Source organism: Physella acuta, unplaced genomic scaffold, assembly GCF_028476545.2.
Source record: "Physella acuta isolate Inbredline_101_S28 unplaced genomic scaffold, ASM2847654v3 ptg001852l, whole genome shotgun sequence".
Lineage (NCBI taxonomy): Eukaryota > Metazoa > Mollusca > Gastropoda > Physidae > Physella > Physella acuta.
Window position 1 is genome coordinate 7,873 of NW_026733360.1, and position 11,625 is coordinate 19,497.

General features: G+C 34.5%; 2 protein-coding genes across 4 annotated transcripts; one reads left to right on the plus strand and one right to left on the minus strand.

The window, feature by feature from the left end:
- The first annotated feature begins 3,913 nt into the window (after positions 1-3,913).
- Positions 3,914-6,222, plus strand: LOC131930806 (dCTP pyrophosphatase 1). The gene is made up of 5 exons (XM_059287432.1): positions 3,914-4,011; positions 5,035-5,169; positions 5,424-5,534; positions 5,630-5,664; positions 5,939-6,222. The coding sequence occupies exons 2-5, from the start codon at positions 5,048-5,050 to the stop codon at positions 6,127-6,129; spliced, it is 459 nt and encodes a 152-aa protein (XP_059143415.1). The 5' UTR covers positions 3,914-4,011; positions 5,035-5,047; the 3' UTR covers positions 6,130-6,222.
- An 845-nt stretch (positions 6,223-7,067) lies between these two features.
- Positions 7,068-11,614, minus strand: LOC131930812 (poly [ADP-ribose] polymerase tankyrase-2). 3 transcript variants are annotated; one of them, XM_059287438.1, is made up of 4 exons: positions 11,475-11,614; positions 9,542-9,679; positions 8,699-9,237; positions 7,068-8,421 (listed from the first exon to the last, which is right to left on the minus strand). In XM_059287438.1, the coding sequence occupies exons 2-4, from the start codon at positions 9,666-9,668 to the stop codon at positions 8,350-8,352; spliced, it is 738 nt and encodes a 245-aa protein (XP_059143421.1). In that variant the 5' UTR covers positions 9,669-9,679; positions 11,475-11,614; the 3' UTR covers positions 7,068-8,349. The 3 variants fall into 3 exon arrangements, with proteins under 3 accessions (XP_059143421.1, XP_059143419.1, XP_059143420.1); XM_059287436.1 differs by having other exon boundaries at positions 7,068-9,237; XM_059287437.1 differs by having other exon boundaries at positions 7,068-9,237; positions 9,542-9,790.
- Between the last annotated feature and the right edge of the window lie 11 nt (positions 11,615-11,625).

Consider the following 11,625-nt stretch of genomic DNA (forward strand, 5'->3'; position numbering starts at 1 on the left):
TTTTTTTTTAAATATACACAGCAGCATATTAATTTAAAACAATACATATTAATTAGTTTTTTAAAGTAATTATTGTTAAAAGAGTTTTGTGTATATATAAGCTTAAAGAACTGTCCTCATACAGTTCTATTGTAATGCTATAGTGATCTAGATTTTTGTTGTGTTTTCATTTTAACTGTATGTGAGTATAAATAAATTTAACGTCTTTAATTTCTAAATGTATATATAATTTATTTTAAAACTGCTTAGTTTACTAATTATCAAATGTTCATATATGTTACTGATAGTTTTTACAGTGATAACTGCAAGCCTCAATTGCAAAACTATGCATTTTCTAGCCGGACAAAATTGGCATTGTGATCAAACCAGAATAAAGACTGGTGGTTTTTGCTATACATTTATTAGTATATGGTTAAATTTAGTTTTATTTCTTATCACCATAGTATCACCATAATATGTATAGTATCACCATAACATTACTCTTACTGTTAGGATATATGACACAAATATTTTTTTAAATGTCATATATTTGAAAAATTGAATTTCAAAAATCTAAAAAATGTCTTTTTTAAAAAAAATATTGGTCATAAAGTTCTGTTTTCCATTTCTGAAGTGTTCATTCATATCACTGCTGTCTCATATTTTCATATGTCCACTGCCTTCATATAATCTTAATGTTATCTTTAAGGGGGCAGTATCACCCAGACTAAGGGAAAGAAACCAATTAATTTACCACACATAACTATTAGACATATTTATGTCAAATGTTTACAATAGTAATAATTATTTTACAGATTTAATAAAATTTATTATGTATGGGTATATGTATGCCAAAACTTTTCTAAAAATCAATTCACCAATATTTTTATACATTTCTAAACTTATTGTAAACAATCATCAGAACCCATAATGGAAATTATTTAAAACTTGGTATAAATTTTCCTTATGGAACCATAGTGTTTCTATTGAGACCTAATGTTACTGTTTCAACGAACGAAATGGAATTTATATAGAAAATATATACTTTTGACAGTGTCCGCCGCCCCCCCCCCCCCTCCTCGAAAATTTCAAGTCTACCCCCCCCCCCCCCCCCCTCGAGAAAAAAGTCTTGAAGAAACACTGTTCATAGCTGTTCAGCTAAATTTTTCAAGACAATTCAGTTAAGAAACAAGACATCAACTATAGGCTACTTGTGTAACTTCATAATGTTCTTCGTTTTTACATCGCTGCAGTAGTATAGAAGTAAGCTAATTTATTACCAGCTTCATGTTATTAAATAGTTCAGTATGTTTAATTAATTTCAATATTTCTTGGTAAAGTTCCACTAAATATATATTGATTTAAAATGTTTCTATAATGAGAGCTATTTAAATAGGTGTAGAATTTGACACAAAAGTGTTTTCAATTACCAGTTTAAAAGTTATCTTAATGTTAAGTATTTAAAGTTATTTAATTTGTTGTTATATTATTCAATAAAATGTATTTATATTGCTTTAATGTGAGTTTGTTTTCAAGATTTAAAAATACATATTCATACGAATTAAAATTGTTAGACTATATAACAATATGTTGAAATTACCAAATTTTTATAAACATTTAACTAAACTAAAACACAGTGAAGAAAAGGGAGATACTAGTACAGTAGATTAGATTTTAACATTTAAAAAAAAAATTCCTGGAAAAGAAAACGAATTACAAAATCGTTCGAGCTTGTTTTTAAAAATCCTAATAATCCCAATGAGATTTCTTTCCTGGATGGCACTGCTCCCATCTATATCTATCAAGCCTCATCTGCCTGGGGGTTCGGACGCGGGGCCTTTTGCTGTAAGGGGTCATCCATAAAGGACGTCACACTCGTAGGGGGCAGGGGGGGGTCCGTAATTTTGTGACGATGTGTGATGAGGGGGAGGGGGGGGGAAATCAGATGTTGCGACGTCACATTTTTGCATTATAACAAAGCAATGTTAGAAAACGAATTTTAGACGTTATTTCGCGTTTTAGATAACTGTTTTAATAAATTGTAATAGTTTAGACAAGATTTTGGAAAAATATCGATGTTTAAAAAAAATTCAACTGCAATTTTGAGTGGGGGGGGGGGGGTTGTAGGTTGAGGTGTGACGTCATTTTAGGGGGGAGGTCTGGCTCTTTGTGACGACGCGTGACGGAGGAGAGGGGCGGGGGAGGTAAAAATCGTCAAAAAAAAAAAGCGTGACGTCATTTATGGATGACCCCTAACAACCATGAGCTTTACCAACAGAGTTTCTTCCCGGCATCTTCCCTCGAGGAAAGTCTACCGCCTCCCCCCCCCCCCCGTACCCCCGAACTAAATGGAATTTATATAGAAAACATACTTTTATCAGTGTCCCGTTCCCCCCTCAAAGAAAAAAAGTCTGGAAGAAACACTGTTTACCAACCTCAACATGCCAACCCTTTTTGTAGTCATTTATAATATCGATTACCAAATATTATTAGCAAATATCTAGCTATGTATTTTTGTGCAATTATAGGTCCACTCTTAAAATGTTAGGACTAACGTCCTGTTTTCTCTCCAAAGCATACATATTCTCCAAGATTATAGCATGCCACGGAACACAAGAGAGAAAGTTATTCTTAGTAGGCCTAGTGAGATAGAAGGGACGGGGTAGAGCTAGGCTGCTAAACCGAAAGTCTCGAGTTCAGTAGAAAGTCCCGGAGTCCACCCTAACTCGTGTTAGGGAACGTAAAGGTAGCAGGGCAAAGTGCTAACCACACCCTCCCTTCATATGCAGTGTTTCTTCCAGACTTTTTTCTCCGGTGTGGGGGGGGGGGGGGGGGGAGGGGGCACTTGATATTTGGGGGGGGGGGGGGTGGCGGTCAACATTTTCCGAAGAGATGCCTGGAAGAAACTGTTCATAGGCTGAGGTCAAGAAACATATGAACTCTACTTCATCTGCCCAATGAATAGGGGGGAAGGTAGACATTTTTCGGGGAACTCCCCACCCCCGAAAAGATGCCCGCAAGAAACTCTTCTCTCATGTCATCCCAGCGTTGTCTCATTTTCTATAAAAATTTTGTTTCGTTTTTTTTTTTTTTTTTTTTTTTTTTTTTTTTTTTTTTTTTGGGGGGGGGGGGGGGGGGGGATTAGGAGAGGCGGTAGACGTGCTTCGGGGGGTGATGCGAAGAGATGCCTGGAAGAAACACTGCAATGAGGCGAGAGGAGGGGTGTTGTTGTTTGTAACCCACCTGACACTCTAAAGGCCTATTAATACTCACCGGTTAATTAATTGATTGTATAAATATGGGCCTATGATAATAATACTATTACTACTATGGTCTGTGGCGCCTACTTGGGGTCGTCCATAAATGACATTACACTCGTAGGGGGGGGGGGGGTCCGTAATTTTGTGCCGGTGTGTGATAAGAGGGAATGTTCAGAAGGCATGACGTCACACTTTTGCATCATAAAATAGCAATGTTAGAAAACGAATTGTAGCTGTTATTTAGCCTTTTAGAAAAATGTTATAATATATTGTAATAAAAATTTATTAAAATACTCTATGTTGACCGAGTTCAGTTTTGGAAAAAAATATCAATTTTTTAAGAAAAATTCAACTGCACTTTTGAGGGGACTTTTAGGGGGGGTGGGGGGGTGGGGGGAGGTGGGGTCTGGCTTTTTGTGAGGATGTGTGAAAGGAGGGGAGCGGGGGAGGTATCGTCTTAAAAGCGTTCTGACATTGATTTTTTATAATGCAAAAGTGTGAGGTTACACCATCTGAACACCACCCCCTCCACTTTATCACACACCGTCACTAAAATTACGGACCTCGTCCTCCTACGAGTGTGACCTCATTTATCTGAGCATCTCTTTAGGCTAAGTATTTTAATTTTACTATTTAACTCTTTGCGGCGGTCGATTTCCGGTGACGTACCGTTTCCGATGTAAACAAAACAAATTCAAAAGTCTAATGGCATGTTTTTAGGTGCTAGCCGCTAAGCTAAGGAAGGGAAACAGTAAGAGGGCTATTCTCTCTAGTAAATTAATACTGTAAATCTGACAAGAAGAGAATGACCACCATAGACTTATTATTATAGATCTAATCTATATTTAAATCAAGATCTAGATCTAGATCTACATGTGATGCTTAGGTTAGGCCTACACCTCTCGCTACAGATACAACAGACTACATCACGATTCACGGTCTCCACCCACTCACACTCGAACTGTCACTCACTTGACTGACTAACTGACTGAGTTCTGCCTGTTCTGAAGTAGAATCTGATCTGAGTTGTAAAAGTTATCTTTACTTTAAAATTAAATCTTTGAACTAGACCTTCCTAGATAACTTAAGTTTAGTCGACTTAAGATAAGTAACTAATATATAATGGGGGGGGGGGGGGGGGGAGGGGGGTGACACTATGGCAAAAAACGACAAATCGGCCCTATATAGAAGAAATATGCTTTTTCCAGTTCAGTTAATGATTAACTAGAGTTAATCCACTATGCATAACTGACTCTACATATTATTACATAAACAACTTTAGTATTATAAAATTTAAATTATCACATGGGGGGAAGGGGGGGGGGGCTGACACTATTGCAAAATTTGCAGAGGAAAAAAAGGCTTTGTTGAGTATTTTGAATCAATGACTGGAGACACATTTAAGATAAAAACGATGCTTTTTGCACATGAATTAATATGTGCATTGAATGCATAAATTGATGCCATTAGGCAAATGGGAAAAGTTGACAGCAATTTCTTTTTGGGCGGGCAGGGGTGACTTTTTTAGGCCAGGTACTGCACCAGGTGATAACTGGCTTAGTGACGCCACTGGATATAAATACTAATAATAAAATCATACAGGCCCTTTAAAAATAAAATTAAATGCATTAACAAAATATAGGCCTACATCCTTAATCATTTTTTAAATCATTAATCTTATATTCTAATTATATTAAGCGTATTATTTAATTTAGATTATTTTTTTGATGTAATCTTAACAAATTTGTTATTCATTTAGGCCTACTATTTAGATCTAGTATTTACATTTGTTTAGTTTCAGCTTTTCAATGGAAGAAGTAACCAATGTTAACAAACAAACAAATGAAACATCAAGTGAACCAGGAAGTGGCGAGAGTAAAGATAACAGAAATGAAGGCTTCTGTTTTACAGACATGAGTTTGGAAAGTTTGTAAGATATTTATTTTTTTATTTGTTCAGTTGTTGATGGAAGTGAATAGGTATTTGAATTAATATATGAGTTAGTGCCCCTTTGTGACAAACTCCTGACTATGCAACAGTGTATTTGAAATCATATTATAATTATTTTTATGGATAATTAAAGTCTGATTTATCATTTTAAAAATTACAAGGTGTCTTAAATTATGTACACTGTACTCTTACCAAAGGCATATCAAATACATATTTGTAAATTTTAATTTTCAGAAGGAAGCTAAATGAAAAGTTTATAAAAGAAAGAGACTGGGATAAATTTCACAGCCCTCGAAACGTCCTCTTAGCCATGGTTGGAGAAGTTGGAGAATTAGCTGAGATTTTGTGAGCTCTTTTTGAATTCAAGCCCGTAATTGCTAAATAGTATCATGTTTTCAAATTACAATAAATTTTAAAATAAATAATTTCATTTCTCACAGCCAATGGAAAGGGGAAGTAACTCAAGGTTTACCAGGTAAGCATATTAATTTAATTTAAATTATTTGTATGAGCTGGCCCGTGACATAGCATACGCCGCTATCTAGCTTTTTTATTTTCTACTTATCAACAATTCATAATTTGTGAATTCGACATCAGTATTATGGTTTAACTGTTTTAATCTATCTTTCCTTAAAGGAATTCCTGTTATTTATTTTTGAAATGTTAAAATTAATAGTCATTTAAAAAAAAAATTTCAAAGTTTTTAAAGATGATAAGAAAAGTTATTTTTTTTCTGTTAATTGTTTCAGAATTAAGTGAAGAAGAAAAGGTCCATGTTGGTGAGGAGTTGAGTGATATACTCATCTACCTTATAGACTTTGCAAGCAGGTGTCACATTGACCTTCCAACTGCTGTTGTGAAAAAGATGGAGGCAAATGCTAAAAAGTATCCAGTAGAGAAAGCATATGGTCAGGCAAATAAATATACAGATTATAAATGAGAGATCGTCTTTTCGTATTAGGAAGTTGTATTTGTAAACTTGAAATTGAATTGATGTCTTTATGTTATTTATAGAGGCGATATTAAAGATTGTTTTTAAAACTTTTTCTCATTCTTGTAAAGAAAGACTGAGTAGGCTATTAATTTCATTTAGATAATTGACAGTAATCTTTCAAGTCAAAACAGTCACCAGCAAAAATTTTTACTCAAAACTAGCGATCCATTGGGCAGATGAAGTCGAGTTCATGTTTCTTGACTATGGCATATGAAGTGGTCAGCACTTTTCCCAGCCACCTTTACTTACCCTAATACAAGTTAAGTACCCATCAGAGCTGGGTGAACTCAGGTAGGTTCTACTGGCTTAAACCATAGACTTTCAGGTTAGCAGCCTAGCGCTCTACTGGTTAGGCCACACATCCCATACTTAAAATTTAGGAAGCAGCATTATTTTGTGCTCAATAGATGGAAAGCTTGTTTTCAAAAGTGTACAATAATAATGAAGCATTACCTTATTATATTTCATTGCTTTAGATCATACAGGAGTCCCAAGTCACTAACCCTTCTAAAAAACAAGTGTACATTTAGACCAAACATAATGGAAATAGAGATTTATTATCAATATTATAAAAACAAAGGACTGACTTTGACAACCGGTTGGCAAAAAGTAAAAGTAATGGTATCCTTTCAAAGCTAGTTGTGCATAGGGCAGATGAGGTAGAGCTCACCTGTTTCTGAAACCTCTGCATATTAAGGGATAACTTTAGGCTATGTCAGATACTCATTAGAGTTGGGTAAACTCAGGGACATCCTTCAGGCTAACCCAGGATCTGAACTCAAGACTTTTGGGTAGCAATCAAGTTGTACATCTGGCCACACAATCCCACAGACAAGCAGCATATAAACACTTTCGAACAGTAAATAAAGAGCCAAATTTTAAAGCAAATATCCACAACCATTTTATTATTAACAAAAAAGCACATGAATAAATTTTGTTTTGTCAGGCTGGATGGGATAAAACTGATACATTTTTTTTAATATTCCAAATTCTTTTGTCTCCTAAATACTGGTCATTGTGAGGTGGAGCACTTAGAACAAGTGTTTGTAAATTATATAAATACATATTTTAATAACTAATTTCCTGAGATTGACAGTTGGGTGAAATGATTATAAATATATCTTAATCTTAGATCTATGGATCAGAAATGAATAATTGTTGAAAGATCTCTCATACTTTAAAAGCTCTTAATTGTAATTTAAGAATGAAAGATGAAGTCTATTTTCCTAACAAATTTACTGTATAACAAGATTTCCAAAAAAATAATAAATAAATAGCAAAACCTATGGAAAAGATGCATAGATTTTGTTTTCGTTTACTAGTTTTCTTTGGCCTACGGTGGCGTTGTGGTTAGCACATTACATAGGCACCTTTATTTTTAAAAATTATGATTAAGAAACCCATCATTTCTAGTTTGACATAAGGAATTCTACATACAAGACTAGTGTGAATATGACCACTTGGTCTTGCCTTTATGTGTTTAAACATCATCGAAACCACAGTTTATGGGAGCAACTTAAGTACAGCCTAACTCATTGGGAATTTCAGCACAAATCCTAACAACCTTATTTCAGGTGGTAAATGTAAGGAATTAGGTACAATGTCAGTGACCCCCAGAAACAGAAGAGTTCTACTTCTTTATTTTTTTTACTGACTTTTGGGTTTAAGAGTAATTATTTTTAAAAATCATTATCTGCTTGTCATGTTTTTATTTAGTTTCACATTTATAATTTGACTAGAACAGAACAAAAATGAGCACGTCTGTCTTCTAAATAACATATAAACATAAAAGAAGTACTGTACAAATAAATAAATAAATTATAAATGCCTTATTTGCATAAAGGCAAATGTACAATGAGCTTAGCATGGTGACTACTTTAAAATTATAAAAGCAAAAACCATACCAGACGAATGCAGACTAGATTGCAACTTCTCCCGAGAAAAAAAACAACCCACCTCATGAGTACTACCGACTCAAGGCCTCAAACAAATGCTGGGCATACAGAGTTACATCTAAATACAAGCGTAATGGTTTCGGCAGGGGAAGAAGCCAGATGCTATCAGTTACACCACTGTGATCTACCTTAAATAATGTGCTCCTAATTGTTTGCCTACATAGAGCTTGCAGTCGTATAGCTGAAAAATCCCCCCTCTCTACCTTTTCTTTTATTCTAAGGACAACCCTTGGCTCAAACGTCTTCTCCATTTTAGAGTATTCTTCAGCAAGGACCTCTCTTCCTAACAGAATCAAAATAAAGAAATCAAAGTTAAGCTCTGCTTTATTCTGTAAGGGCCGAAGCCCAGAATTATTCTTAACATTCATGTTTAGACCGAGATCATATAAAATCAGATATTTATATGCATGAAGAAATGGACAGTGCATCAAAGTATTCCCTGAGCTAGTACGCATGAAAGGATCTGCTCCTTTGCGTAGCAAGAGGTAAAAGAAATCCAACCGGTTCATTAAAAAACTCTGGTAAAGTGGCGTAGAACCAAAATCATTTCTTATATCTACCTCTGTGTTTGGTAAATTCAAAACAAGCTGAATCATTTCATACGCTGACTTTGTATCATGGTGAGAGATCAGCAGGCTTAGTACACTTGATCCCCTGTTGTCCTTGACGTTGGGGTTCAGGCCTTGGTGGAGCAGGTACTCGAATATAGTCAAATCTGGGAAATAACATGCTAAGTGCAACAGAGTTCTACCCTCTGGGTCTATGATAGTTTGAAGCCTGTCTTTGACTCTGGGTAGCAGTTTCTTTAAGGTGTCCACACACCACTGATCATAGCGCTTGAAATAAACACTATATTCTACTTCCAAGCCATAAGGTCGCTTCATCAAATCCCGGATAGAAGATTCAGGATCCGCACCCCTCTCTATTAAATAATCTACTATTTTTGTAGAGCGGCTTCTGATGGCTTTTAGGAGAATACAAACACCAAAGGAAAGTGTAGAATTGACATCAACGCCTTGCTCTTCAATCAATGAGGCCATCTTCCCTAGAGAGTCTTCCTCCAGAGCTTGAGTAAGACTAAAAATTATTTGTGAGTTTTCTGAAAACATAAGTTAAAAATTAATTATTGCTAAAACTAAAATACCACTAAACTGTTATTTAAACAATGTATATTAAATTATATTTATATAATGAACTCAAGTCAAAGCAATTACTAAAAAAGTAAAAATTTAATTAATAATTCAATGTTTACTAAGTTGTATCATTTTATTTTTCATGACTTGAAAAATTTGACATGTTGAATGTAGACCCACTACAATTTTTTAAGTACCAACTTCTGTAAGTAGCATTTTGCTTACTACTAAGTCCATATCAAGCTGAAGCAATGAAAATTTTATAATTACCATTAACATGCACAGTCCTAGCTGCTTCTTGAACACATATAATAGGCGGTGGGAGAGGTGGAGGTGGGGGTGGTGATGATGATGGTGCTTTTGGAGGTTTTATAATCTGGTTTTCTTCATCCATCATGCTTGATTTCTCTATTCATTCAAAAAGAAAATACCATTTCACAGGATCAATACAGAAAATAGGTTCTAAGTCCTAAGTGATTAACCCTATTGCACTCGCCAGACAAATAATGCCATGCTATCCTGGGGATAGAAAAAAATATTAATCATTCTTCACTTTTAATTAATACGATTGTGTATTCCCTTTCAACTGGAATCACTTTATTAATATTATACATCTATAATTAGGTCTAGATCTATATCTATTTTAAGCAGAAGCAGTGGAAAGAAAATATTGCAATCCACCCAACCTTCCCTGGGCTGGAAGTGAATATTTTCCATCCACTGTGCATTCATAGTCTGCCAAAAATTAAAATTATAATTTTGAAAGAAAGAAATCCAAGTAAATTTAACTTAGAAATCAATTCTGTAATACCTAAAGCCAAAAAGTAAACTATCAACCTCAATATAAAACAGACTACTAATTACCTAGGCCTATACGTCTACGAGTAATAGTATTATATATTTAAATTTAAGCAAGAATATAAGGTTTGTAAAGGTTTGTAAGCAGGACTATAATACCTATTATCTACAAAAAAATTTTACTAGCTAGATAAGATTGTAAATCTTCTAAAGTGAAACTTATAAGTTAGAATTAAAATTATTACTAAAAGCCAGGGTGATTTGTGAACAATATCACACTTTTTTTTACACTTTTGTCACTTTTGATTCCTCCCCCCCCCCCCCCCCCCCCTTTGTCGGGTGTTGGTAAAATGCGAGACTTGAAATGGTGAGGTGGTAAATTGCAAGAAGAAAATGTGAGGCATATCTGTAGAAAGCGTAGAAATATAAATTTTAAAAAAATAAATTGTATTAATAGTTATATGATGAAAAAATAAATTGTAGTAATTGTAGGCAGCAGTAATAATTTCTTATCAACAAATTACAATATTAAAACAACACATGTTCGTGGCGGCAGCGACTTTAAGCACAATGATGTTCAAAATTGATATATCGGGCGGCTACATGTTCCACACAAGAAGAAGAAATTGATAATTCAACAGCACACCCGTTGACTGGAAAATCAGAATATAACAATACAAATGAACCATCTTTGAAGTCTGCATCAAAGTTCATTGTAAACCGGGTGCGGTGATTTTTGCAGACATTTTCGCATTTTACCCCACCCAGCTTAAGTATCAGGTGTGGGTAAGATGTGAGACAAAAATGTCATGTCACCCTGGTTTCATACCCTTCTTGCAATTTTTTCTTGCCTTGCAATTGAGAATTTTCCAAAGCCACCCCTCCCACCAAAAATATTAAAATATAATTATATTATAATGACATCACTTCACACCTCAGCCCACAACACCACCCTATACAAGCGAGTAGACTAGTCTAGACTAGATCTAGATTCTTATTCTCAACTTTTTATTTTTTAATAAATCTCAAATCTTGATTGGTGAGATCTACACTAAGACTAATCTACAGTCAGAAAAAATGCTGAAATCTCTGAAATAGATTTTAGTTTGGCCTGTTCACTATTCAGATTTTATTTTTAGGCACGAGCTAGGGTCTAGTCTTAAGAAGTTAAGACTTAGAATCTAGATCTAGAAATCTAGATCTAGACTAAGTATTCTAAATAACTAAATTCACATTCTAACTTAGAATTTCTAAGAAGTCTAGTCAGTCTGAGTCTCTAGTCACCTAGTGTCTAGTGAAGTCTTGTCTAGAGTCTAGATTAGATTCGGTGGTTAGAAATGTACATCGATCTTAATAAACTTAGATCAATTGCACTAGTTTTAAAAGGTGAGCAGATAATTATTACATCTCTTAAACGTTTAAATCCAAAGATATCAGTTCAGGAGTTTATCTAGATTTCCAGGACAGTGTTCATTTAGATACTGACATTTATTAGGGTTTGTACTAAGCTAGGACTAACTTCTCTCCCTTTGATTGAATGTATCCAACTTCTCACT

What these genes read in the sequence shown, in the direction of transcription:
- LOC131930806 (XM_059287432.1), top strand. Translation starts at nt 5,048, where the DNA reads ATGGAAGAAGTAACCAATGTTAACAAACAAACAAATGAAACATCAAGT. An exon ending in GACATGAGTTTGGAAAGTTT is followed by an intron (nt 5,170 to 5,423) that starts GTAAGATATTTA and finishes TTTAATTTTCAG; the next exon opens with AAGGAAGCTAAATGAAAAGT. An exon ending in GGAGAATTAGCTGAGATTTT is followed by an intron (nt 5,535 to 5,629) that starts GTGAGCTCTTTT and finishes CATTTCTCACAG; the next exon opens with CCAATGGAAAGGGGAAGTAA.
- LOC131930812 (XM_059287436.1), bottom strand. Translation starts at nt 9,668, where the DNA reads ATGATGGATGAAGAAAACCAGATTATAAAACCTCCAAAAGCACCATCA. An exon ending in TAGGACTGTGCATGTTAATG is followed by an intron (nt 9,238 to 9,541) that starts GTAATTATAAAA and finishes TTATGTTTTCAG; the next exon opens with AAAACTCACAAATAATTTTT.